We start from the raw sequence: 11,545 nt of genomic DNA on the forward strand, positions 1-11,545 counted from the left end.
GGTCTCTGTCCCCCCTCCCCGGGCCTCGGTTTGCCCATGAATTCAGAGCAGGGGGGCTGAAAAGTAAGGTCACAAATTCATACGGCTGCCAAGGCCAGGCAGGTAACGCAGTGGAGGACATGGGAAGTGAGGACCACAGGCACCTCCACGGAGGCGGCTCTGCCTGGGCATCTCCATGCCCAACGTTACTGACCTCGTTCAAGGAAGCTTAGAAACGTGCGCTGTTAGGTGAAACTCCAGAAGCTGTATTCAGAAGTCGCTTTTATTGAATGTCCTGCACCGTAATAATCAGAATTCCCTCTGAGAGGAGAGAACAGTGGGAAGCTGGCAGAGAAGCAGCCAGAACCCTTTCGTAGTAACAGGCTGCCTCCAGGGGGAGGTTGGGTTGGGGCAGGGGAGAGGAAGAGGAGACAGAGGTCTCCGGAAAGCCATGCGGTGCAGGCTCCTGCTGCCCGCCCGCCACCTCTCGCCTGCCTGTCTGCAGGGCCGAGGGGCACAGACCCTGGCAGGGAGAAAGCACCGGAGGAGAGACTCGACTTCCCCTTCGCAGCTGGGCAGGGGGGCGAGGTGCTGCTGCTTGCCCGGCCGCGGCTTCGCCCGGAGGGACCGGGCCCGGCCCCGAGAGGACGTTTAGGTATACAGGGGGGGAAAGGGGAGCTCAGCTGTTGGCTGGAGCCTGCGGAGACAGAGAGAACCTTGAGGTGCCAGAGTCACTGCTCCCGGCCTCCAGGACCTCTTCAGGAGCCTGTCCGGGGCACGCACACACCCTGCCACCTACCAGTTCTCCGGGCTCCAGACGGTGCCCAAGGCCTCCATGAGGTGGAAAGTGTAGGCATGGCGTGAGCGGTCCGAGAGGTTCTGCTCGCTCTTGTGCACCACCTCTCCGTGGATTAGGATGAGGGCCCCTGGCGGGAATGCAGCAGCAGGTCAGGAGAGGGGACAAAGGGCGCTCCTCCCTCTAGTGGCTCTGGGGCCCCTTCATCCCCATTCCCGTCCCTGAAAACTCGGGGCCCTGCAGCCTGCCCCAGGGTCGGAGGCTCCCCTGGGATCAAGTCGCTTCTGCTGTGACCTGGTGCCCTCGGCAAGCCTTGGCAAGGGTGTCCCCTTCTGTGGTGTTTGCAGGACCAGGCAGAAGCATCTGTACTGTGCCCGTCAGCTGGGACCTTGCGAGCAGATGCCGGGCTGGACGTCTCCTTTCCCTATTCTAACAGGAACAGCGGCATCTGGTCGGCATCTACTGTGTCCCACATCATCTATACATCATCCATCTCACGGACTTCCCCCTTTACATTTGGGGAAACTGAGGCTCAGAGAGGTTCAGTCATTTGCCCCAAGAGACAGCCCGGAAGTTGCAGGGTCTGGATGCTAGCCTGATCTGGGAGGCCGTCCTGTTTTGGTTCGTTCCGTTTTGAAGTTTTCTTTCATTAGGTCATCTCTGCACCCACATGGGGCTCGAACTCATGACCCCAAGATCAAGAGTAGCATGCTCTTGGGACACCTGGGTGGCTCAGTCGGTTAGGCGTCCCGACTTCAGCTCAGGTCATGATCTCGCGGTCAGTGAGTTTGAGCCCCGCATCAGGTTCTGTGCTGACAGCTCGGAGCCTGGAGCCTGCTTCAGATTCTGTCTCCCTCTCTCTCTGCCCCTCCCCGGCTCGCGCTCTGTCTCTCTCTGTCTCTCAAAAATGAATAAACGTTTAAAAAAAGAAAATAAAGAGTAGCACACTTTTCCAACTGAGCCAGCCCGGCATCCTGGGAGGCCTTGCTGTTAATCAGGCAACTTTGAGACTTCCCAGTACCTGTCCAGCCCGGCCTCCCATTCTGTGGCTTCACAGCCCTCAGGTGAGCTGGGTGGTCAGAGCAAGCGCAGACCCACAGGCGGGCCCCAGAGCCTGCCGCCAGCATCCCACCTACCTCTCTGCACTGGTGTGGGCACAAAGAGGCTGTTATCCCAGGCAGGCTCAGACCCAAGGAAGCTGGTGACAGGTATCGAGCCAGCAGGGGCCCGGATCAGCCTTCTCGACACCCCACCTGCAGGTCAAGGGGGAGCCTTTAGCCTCTCTTTTTCTCCAAGTCTCTCTGCCATCGGGGTGGGATACGAGTGGGCAGGGCGAGACCGGTGTCCTTACTGGTGTGGGAGCCCGGGATGAACCAGAGGCAGCCATTCTCCAGCGTGGCATCCTCCAGTGCTATCCATATGCCCAGCAGCCGGCCCAGGGGCTCCGTGTACAGGAAGGTGGCATCCTGGTGGGGAGTGACTGCAGCAGCACCCCCGCCCCCCCCCCCCCCCCGGGCATGAGGAACCTGGCCCACCTCACCTTGGCCTTGTTCCCCGCTCCCTGGTGCTCTCAGAGCCCTGCAGCCCGAGCCTTCCGTGGTCGGTTGGAATCCCAGCGCTTCCTGGCATAGAGACTGAGGGCACGAAACTTCGGCTCTCAAAATTTCAATCTCTAAACCTTGAAACGGCCTCGACAATAACCTACCTCACAGAGTCTCTGGAGGATCCCACGAGAAAACGTGTGAAAAGTGCTTAGTACAGGGCCGGATGCTCTAATGGCTACAAAGTGGCTGTGATTGTTTAAATCCCAGCCAGGCAACTAAGGTCACTGTCCTTAACCAGGACAAGCATCTCCAGCCACCAGATGATCCGCTGGTGTAAGACTGGGGAGTTGGGCTCGAAAGGAAAAGAGGTGGTGTGACTGGCCCCCAGCCACATTTTAACCCCCTCTGGATGATGCTGGGCCCCAGCCAGGATGGAGGGCTGCTGAACAAAGGACTTCAGTCTGTGGGTGCTAGTCTCCCTTCCTTCCTTCCTTCCTTCCTTCCTTCCTTCCTTCCTTCCTTCCTTCCTTGGGAACTGTGTGTTTGCTGAGCACCAAACTTGAAGAGGGACTTGGACAATCCAGTGTCCAGAGCAAGGTGTCCTAATGGCAGGCACTCCAAAGCATTTGAGGGAAGGGCCACTGAAGGAAGTACGGGTGCTGAACTCAGGGAGGGCCTGCTCGCCCCTCGGGCTGAACGGTGGGGAGGAGCCGGTGGTCACAAGGAGGCTGACTTGGGCTCACGTGAGGAAGGAAAGGGCTGGCTGTGAGAGGATGAGCCCCCTGTCACTGGAGGTATTCAAGCAGAAGTAGATAATCGCCCGCAAGGGAGGCCACAAAGGGTATCTGTGCATCCAGAGGGCTTTGAAATTAGATGGGCAATTTCTCTGTTAAATCAGTCCCCCAGGAGGGGCGCCTGCGTGGCTCACTCAGTTAAGCACCCAGCTTCAGCTCAGGTCATGATCTCACGGTTCATGAGGGAGAGCCCCGAGTCAGGTTCCACGCTGCCCACGCAGAGCCTGCTTGGGAATCTCCCTCCGCCCCTCCCCCACGTTCTCTCTCTCTCTCTCTCTCTCTCTCTCTCTCTCTCTCTCTCAAAATAAATAAATAAACTTAAAAGAAAAAATACAGGCTCACAGGTCTTTGCAGCCCTGCTGCCTAAAGGTCTTAGGGCCTGGGGCCCTGGGATCTGTATTTTTAACCAGGTAGGGATTGCTCAAGAACCCAGGCTCGAGAACCACTGTGCCAAGGGCCCCAGGACACCCTCCCAACCAACTATTCCACAAAGGAACCGAAGGTAGCTTCTCCTTCCTGCCCCAGGCTCTTGCCCATGGACATCTCCCCAAGCACCATCCCTCCCAACCACTAATGTCCCAGATCTCCCGCGGTGGCCTTTGCTGGGCCCCACAGCCTGTTTTCCGCTTACCTTCGCCACCAAGATGGGGTTGCTACAAGAGAAAAGAAGGGCCAGTGAAGCCGGGGGCGGGGGTGGGGGTGGGGAGCAGGGGCCACTCTGAGTTTTGGGGGATGCTCTGACCCGGCCACAGGTGTTTACCTCCAAGGATTTCACACCAGCACCCAGCTATGGAGTACCCACCATGTGCCAGGCCCAGGAGGGCCACAAAGAGAAAAACCACGCTGCCTGGCATGGTGCTCTGAGTCTGAACACACACGTGCCTACCAAGAACAAAGCTGAAGGGAAGGACAGCAAGAGTGGCTGGGGCCCAGGCCTGAGGTTAAGCCTCTCAGCCCAGCCAGGCTCAGCGATGGGTCCCTCTCTCCCCAGGGGAACACTGGAAGACTTCTTGGAGGAGGTGGCATTGAGCTGGGCCTTGAAGTTGGGAGCAGAGCATTTCAATGGCAAGAGAAGGGAGAAGAGAATTCTGGGGGTCTCCTTGCCTCCTGCCACCAGATTTTAACTGAGCACCGACAAAGTGCCAGGCGCCTTACCCAGGGGACACGGATTTTGCACGTTCTCCTCAAAACTTAGTAATTCTTCAGGGAAGCAGCTTTTTGGCCCTTTGTAAGGAGGGGCTTGATGTGAGTACTCTGCGTACATTACAGAGGGTAAACTGAGGTCTGGGGAGGACAGGGAGCTCACCTTGAAGATGTACATGCTCTGCACCACCACGGGCATCTGGAGGCCCAGACTTTTGGCTAAGGCCTGGAAGGGGGCAGAGGTCAGACTTCCAGCCTACCCTCACTCACATCTGGGCCACCCACCTGCCCACCCCCCTCACCCTCACCATCACCCCTGCTCACCTGCACTTTGGGAGAGTGTGTGACACTCCTGAAGACTGGGTCATGGGCATGCAGAGCTGTAGGACAGAGGTGGGCTGACCAGCCAGTCCCCAGCCCCCACACGTCCCTCTGTGCCTGGTCCCAGGCACCCAGACGCAGGCCTCACTTGGACTTCTCACCCGTTTGCACGCATTAAGCTTTCTGCTTGTTTATAACCAAGGGATGGGCCCACGATGCCTGCACCTCACTCCACCCAACACCTTATTCTTGACCTTCCAGCCATCTGGGAACCCCACTCCAGACCTGACTCAAAGGGGCCTGGAACTTGGTAGGAATCTCAGTGCTGCTACTTACCCTAAGCTACTTCGAGTGACCATTTATCTCCTATAAGCCTCAGTTTCTCCTCTGTGCCGCAGATCCAGAAGACCAGCCCTGCCTCCCAGGCTACCACGAGGCTCGATGAGCGAATGCATTTGCAATGCCAGGCCAGGGCCTGGCACAGAATACCCGGACGTCTCCCTCTCTGCTATTATTGTTGTGGTTACAGAGAGTGAGAGCTGAGCACACTTAATGCCACTGAATTGTATACACTAAAATGGTTATGATGGTAAATTTTATATTACATGTATTTTGCCACAATTTTTTTTTACAAAGCTCCCATGATATAACTTCAAGCTTAAAAATAAGTGGTCTGCAAAATAAATCATAATGTATGATCCAAAAAAAAAAAAAAAAAAAGAGGGCCTCATAGCTTCATTTTTGGGTCTCAGAATAGGGGCCATGTCAACATGTTAGGTGCTCCTCGAGGAGGCTCCAGGAAGTGGTGGGATCCAGGAGTCCCCCCATGCCCGGGGCCTGGATCATCCCCAGGCCGGGCAGCAGAGAGTTGAAGGGTCTGCATGTGCGGCTCTGGGAGCCCCTCCTCCCAGTGCTGTGGTGGCAATGTCGTGTGATTAGCATCATAAGGCCAGAAGAGCAGGTCCAGAGGGGAGCTGCAGCCAGAAATGCCATTTGCCAGGCCACTAACTTCCTGTGAGCTTTGGGTTAGGCTCCTACATTCTTTAGGCCTCAGTTTCCCCGTTTCCTTTTCCCGGCATGCCTGCTTACCATGGCCAATCTTGTTGATGGATTTCTCAGGAGGGACCAGGAAATTTCCTGTAGCACAAGGAACAGGTAAAGACAAAAACGCTGGAGTCCACCCTCCCCTGGGCAGCTGGCCTCAGCGCCCACCCAGCCCTGGGGGGAGATACCCCAGTGCCACCCTTCTCACACCTCTGGGACCCCAGCTCCGAACCTTTCTCATCAAAAACGCCTTTCTCAAAGAAGAATCGAATCTTGTCACCACTGTTCCAGAAATAGTCTCTGTTGTCCTGTGGAGAGGGGACATCAGAGGGACTGAGAGAGCATCACGGGGTCAGAGAGAAGGGAACACTCATGCTTCCTGACCCCACAGGGCTGCAGACCCCGCTGGTGCTTCTCACACTCGCCCACTGAGGCACAGACAGTGAACAGGAACCCCGGGTGCCCCGAAGCACTGTCAGAAGCCACCAGCATAAAATTTCTCAGAAACCTCTTAATTAAGTCACATGATTCCTATACTCGATATGCTATGATTCCGAACATAGACGCTGTCATCAAATAGCCTTGGGTCCCAGGTAGCCTTGGATCACCTATTTTTACCTTTCAATGCCTCAGTTTCCTCTTCTGTAAAGGGAAATAATAGAACTGACCTCCCCTGGATTGTTGGAGACTTCAGCCTCTACAGGCTGAATCTTACAGTAGTTGAGAGCCCAGACCCTAGAGCTAGAAAACTTGGGTTCAAATCCCAGCTCTGCCACTGAGGTGCTGTGTGACCCCCACCACATTACTGAACCTCTCTGGGCTTAGTTTCCTCATAAAATATAGATGTTATTAAAAGTATCCCATAGGGTGTAGAGATTATGAATTGGCATACACAAAGCACTAGAACAGTCCTTGGAATATGGGAAGTGCCACATGAGTATCTGCTTTCATTATTATCGTTACTCCTGCTGCTGCTCGAGGGAAAACACTCAGCAAGGGCGTGGCTAACTGCTTGATGAATATAAACTATCGCTCATCTTTTTCTGTTTTCTTAACAGCCTCTCCTTGTTAATGTTAATACGTTTCAGATTCCTTAGCATCAGAAGACAATGGTGCTTCAGGAAGATGCGTGATGGTTTTTTTTGCCTTATGGTTTTAGCTACCCTTGGCTCCCATCATATAGATCTCCCTACCTTCCTAGGTGGTGAGGGCGCCCACCACCCTACCTGGGTTCTCCACGTGGCACAGCCCTCCCCCACCTGCCCCTGCTCCCCTCACTTGTGTACATCTGCTCTCACGCGTGCCTGTGGGGCTCTGCTGTGACTTGCCTGACCCTTTCAAGCCCTTCCCACCGAACACTATATGGGTTTTTTCCCCCAACATTCTTAAGTGTTCCGTACCAGGATCAGGGGTGAGGGAAACAAGTCAGGGAAGCATAACTGATAATAATAATAATAATATTAAAGATAATGGGGACACCTAGGTGACTCAGTTAAGCATCCGACTTTGGCTCAGGTCATAATCTCATGGTTTGTGGGTTCGAGTCCTTCGTCAGGCTCTGTGCTATTAGCTTGGGATTAGCTTGGGATTCTCTCTCTCCCATTCTCTCTGGCCCTCCCCCACACTCTCTCTAAATAAATAAATGAATAAGCTGAAAAAAATAAAGGTAATGAAGCTAATCATGCCAAAGGTTCTGCTTAACTTGTTAATTCACAAGGGAACCAGTAAGATGTTCAAAGAATTCTAAGAAGCACATACAGATAGGCAATAACAAATACTGAAATGAATTTGCAAATGGATGTGAAACGGATCGATTGGCAGGGCAATGATTCCATTCTTCTGGACCCAGTTCATACCCATTTCTGTGGACGTTATTGCCAGCTTTTTTTTTTAATATTTCATTTATTTTACTTTTTAAAAGTCATCTCTATATCCAACGTGGGACTTGAACTCACATGCTACCAACTGAGCCAGCCAGGTGCCCCCATTATTATCAGTTCTATACAACTCACAGAGTTGGAAAACTGGACGGGACATTCATTGATCTTTTTCCTTTTAATGCCCATTTCAAAGTCTTTGACAAGATCAGCGGTGAATACTGAGGGTTTGCCAAGTCCCAGGAACTGTGCTGAGTTCTTTGCAAGCATTAGAAACCAAGATACATACACTTTATTCTCCCATCCCCCCCAACCCTTCACTGGTCTCTAGAACATTCTCAGAAGGCAGCTTGGAGAGCACAGGATCGGCCCCCTCACTCCTTGGAGTCTTTTGAGTGACCGGTCTCTGGACACTGGACCTCCACCTCTGCTGTCCCCATCTACATGGCTGGGGTGTGGCCGAATGAAACCTACTATTTGGAGGAAATTATCATTCTGTAACCCTTTGCCCTTCTCAAGCGCCCCAGCCCCACTCCCTGGGTGGCAAGTCTCCCGGCCGTTGTAATTCCCCATATGTCCACCAGATGGCAGGAGCTCCTCAGCGTAAACGAGCCCCGTTAATGAGCCCAGACCACAGCTTTGGCTTGAAGGCCACACTACAGGCAGGCTCCCGAAGGGTTAAGCAAACTGTGCGGGAGAACCCCTGAGTCTCAACTTACCCATCTCAAACTGCATTGAGTCCTATTAAGTCACAAGGGGTGGTGGGTGAAGAAGCTGGGTTTCTAGTCTCACTGGGGGGATAAGGCTTACACAAGATAGGTCCATCAGAATCGCTTGGCTCCTTCTGGGTTGCTGGCCCCAAAGGAGGCCCTTGTGGCGGGAGAACTCCCGAGGAAGTACAGCAGAGCAGTGACCAGCAAGGACGTGGTATCAGGCAGATCTGTGTTCAAATCCTCACTCATGAATTACTAACAACATGGTTTGGGGCAAGTGAGCCAACCCTCATTTTCCCCACCTGTCAAATGGGGATAATAATACCAACCTTATAAATCCAGAGTGAGAAACGAAGGAAATACATACGGAAGGCACTTAGCCCGCCACGGGGAGGGCTCAGGGCCTGATTTGTTGTCAGAACAAGCCCGTGGGCCTTGGGGCCCTCCCTTCCACACTGCTGCTGGCTAAGGACTGAGCCCCACATCAAAGACCAGATCCTGTGCCCACAGATCTGATGCCCCAGACACCTACCAGGACCTTCAGCTGCTCGTCCTGGGTGGAAAATATCGTGCGGGAGTGGAGAGGGACATCCATGTTGGCCACTAGCTCACCAATCCTCTGTTGCATGACTACACATTCATCCGCTGACAAAAATCCTTCCAGCACCAGGAAACCATCCTCCTGAAACTGAAGGCAGGAAGGAAATTCAAGCTGCTCCCTGCCCTCAAACGCTCTTTCTCTTTCTTTCTTTCTTTCTTTCTTTCTTTCTTTCTTTCTTTCTTTCTTTCTTTCTTTCTTTCTTTCTTTCTTTCTTTTTGAATGTTTATTTTTGAGAGAGAGAGTGTGAGTGGGGCAAGGGGTAGAGAGAGAGGGAGACACAGAATCCGAAGCGGGCTCCAGGCTCCGAGCTGTCAGCACAGAGCCCGATGCGGGGCTCGAACCCGCGAAGGGTGAGATCGTGACCTGAGCTGAAGTCAGACGCTTAGCCGACTGAGCCACCCATGTGCCCCCAAACGCTCTTTACAAGGACTGGCTTGGCCCCCTCCCTCAAACCCAAAGCTGTCTGAAGGCAGGACCCAGTGTCCCGTTCGTGGCTCTGTTTCCCCATCCCCTGACCCCACCCTGGAGCCATGGGGTCTGAAATCCAGGGAGGAACAACCAGCATTGGTTGCTTGAATGAAGGAAGGAGGAAGGGGAGGTGTCCCTATCCTTCCTCCACCAGTGGGCTTGGACCAACCTCATTCATTCATTCAACTAAAATTTACTGAGCATCTATCTACCACGTACCAGACACGGTTTTAAAAGCTGGAGGTACAGTAATGAGCAAGCCAGCCACAGTGCCTGCTGTCCTGGAGCTTACAGTCTACCGAAGGAGGCTGATGTCAGACAAACCAGCATGCAGGGGGATGTGCTGTCACAAACGGCTGCGTGCAAGGAGGGAGAGGCCAGATTCAAGAGCTGAAGGCAGAAAGTGTCTCATGGAAACCAGATTGGGGGGGGAGGGGGACAGAGCAGGGCAGCAGCTCTGAGAAGGTGGCATTTAAAGGGCACCAGCAGGTAATGGGAGTTGGAGAAACAAGGATGAACATCCCAGACCGAGGGAGCAGGATGTGTGAAGCCCCTGTTGGAGCAAAGTGAGGGCGGGAACAGAAGGGACACAGGAGGGAGGTGGGGGCCAGGGCAGGCAAGGAGGTGGGCTTTGTCCTGAATGCAGTGGGCAGCCAGGGGGGAGTTAAAACAGCTAGCTTATTCAGATTTGCCTCCAGACCTCTGGTCCTGTGGAAGTTACCCCTTGAGCCCACTGTGAAGGATCTGATTCCCAGTCACTGACTTCCCCATTCCCTCCCTCACATCCCCCAAGGATGTCCGGTTCTGGTTCTGGCTTCCACGTGTGGGACACTGGGACACTTATGACCACTCACCATGGGCCCTCTTGTCTCTAGGCAGCTCTACGTGACAGACGCTTAACGCCCCCCATCAGTATCGAGCTGAACATTTCCTCCTTGGGAACTGGGTCATCCACAGCAAATTGTGCATCCCTGTGACCCAGCAGATACACTTGGTCTAGAACTTCTTGAGATAGGAAGATGGGGGCTTAGCAGATAGGGGAGCAAAGATGTTTCTATGGGGGTATCCACTGAGGCTTGTGTAATGAGAGCAATAAACCAGAAACAACCTAAATGCTCAGCACAGGGAGGTTCATTCAACAAAGTATGTTTTATCTGTCTGGAACACAACACAACTGACAAAAATCATGTGACAGAAAAGTATTTACTGACATGGGCATATGTTCCTGATAGACTGTGAGACGGAAAAAAAAAAAAAAAAAGGTGAATACAAATTAGTATTCTAGCCCTTGTGAGATCTTGGGTGAGTGTTTTCCCCTCTTTGGCCGTCAGACCGTCAAATCCAGTGGTGCCCCTTCTATAAAACATAGCGGTAGCTATTCTAATGGACTTTTAAAGATTCTAGGGCTGTAGCAAAATACTAAGTCTCCGCATAGGAAATTACGGGTGGTTTTTCATTTTCTTCTTTGAGCTTTTTGGTATCTTCCGGCATTTTTCTCGTAATCAGGAACAAACAAGGGTCACGATTTTTAAGCCTGGGTCACTCTTATTCTCAAGGGTTAGCCTTTTGTGTTTGACACTGTGCAGATGCAGGGGAGGGGGGAGGGGGATGACCCCACCCCCACGTGGGGCCCTGACTCTGCCATTCTGCCCCAGGCTTCCTTGGCTCTCAGGGCCCAGGCCTGGTCTGGCCTGGCTGATCTTTATTCCTTTTTTTTTTTTTTTTTTTTTAATTTATTTTTATTTTTTCATATCATTTATTGTCAAGTTAGCTAACATACCTTGTGTGCAGTGTGCTTCTTGGTTTCAGGGGTAGATTCCCATGATGCACCGCTTACATAAAACACCCTGTGCTCATCACCCAACAAGTGCTGATCTTTATTCTTTATTCTGGTTTCGGTCACACATACACATTCCCACCACACCCCTGTCCTGCGGCCCTGACGCCCCCGGCTGTGTGTGCAGAAGTTAAAGGTCCTGGTTGGAAACTGACCACTCTGGGTTTCGGTTTCCTCTTCTGAAAAATGGCAGAGGGTAGGATTGAGTTCCCAGGGTCTACGACAGTTCCAGAGGCGCCCCCAACACTTACTTGACCCTCTCGGACCCCCACCCTGCAGGCCCCTACCTTCTGGAGCTGCGAGGAGCTCAGGCAGGCCATGAGGATGAGGCAGGTTCCTTTGGGTGCTGCGACGTGCCCTGGGCTGGAGAAGAAAAGTACACAAGTCCAGAGGTTAGAGGGCAGTGAAGGTGGGGCAAGGAAAGGAGA

The 11,545-nt window shown here is 53.1% G+C and overlaps 1 protein-coding gene across 3 annotated transcripts; it reads right to left on the reverse strand.

Annotated features, from left to right (window-relative positions):
• Positions 1 to 244: 244 nt before the first annotated feature.
• Positions 245 to 11,545, reverse strand: PHYHD1 (phytanoyl-CoA dioxygenase domain containing 1). Of its 3 annotated transcripts, none has more exons than XM_058693863.1 (11): positions 11,405 to 11,545; positions 8,744 to 8,899; positions 5,854 to 5,929; positions 5,667 to 5,714; positions 4,581 to 4,636; positions 4,420 to 4,482; positions 3,745 to 3,766; positions 2,127 to 2,255; positions 1,912 to 2,028; positions 779 to 905; positions 245 to 676 (listed from the first exon to the last, which is right to left on the reverse strand). In XM_058693863.1, exons 1-11 carry the CDS (start codon positions 11,435 to 11,437, stop codon positions 631 to 633), a joined length of 873 nt encoding a protein of 290 aa, XP_058549846.1. In that variant the 5' UTR covers positions 11,438 to 11,545; the 3' UTR covers positions 245 to 630. The 3 variants fall into 3 exon arrangements, 2 of the variants coding, with proteins under 2 accessions (XP_058549846.1, XP_058549847.1); XR_009251372.1 differs by lacking the exon at positions 245 to 676 and adding an exon at positions 1,070 to 1,204 and having other exon boundaries at positions 795 to 905; XM_058693864.1 differs by lacking the exon at positions 2,127 to 2,255.

The sequence above is a fragment of the Neofelis nebulosa genome, chromosome 12, assembly GCF_028018385.1.
Source record: "Neofelis nebulosa isolate mNeoNeb1 chromosome 12, mNeoNeb1.pri, whole genome shotgun sequence".
Classification (NCBI taxonomy): domain Eukaryota; kingdom Metazoa; phylum Chordata; class Mammalia; order Carnivora; family Felidae; genus Neofelis; species Neofelis nebulosa.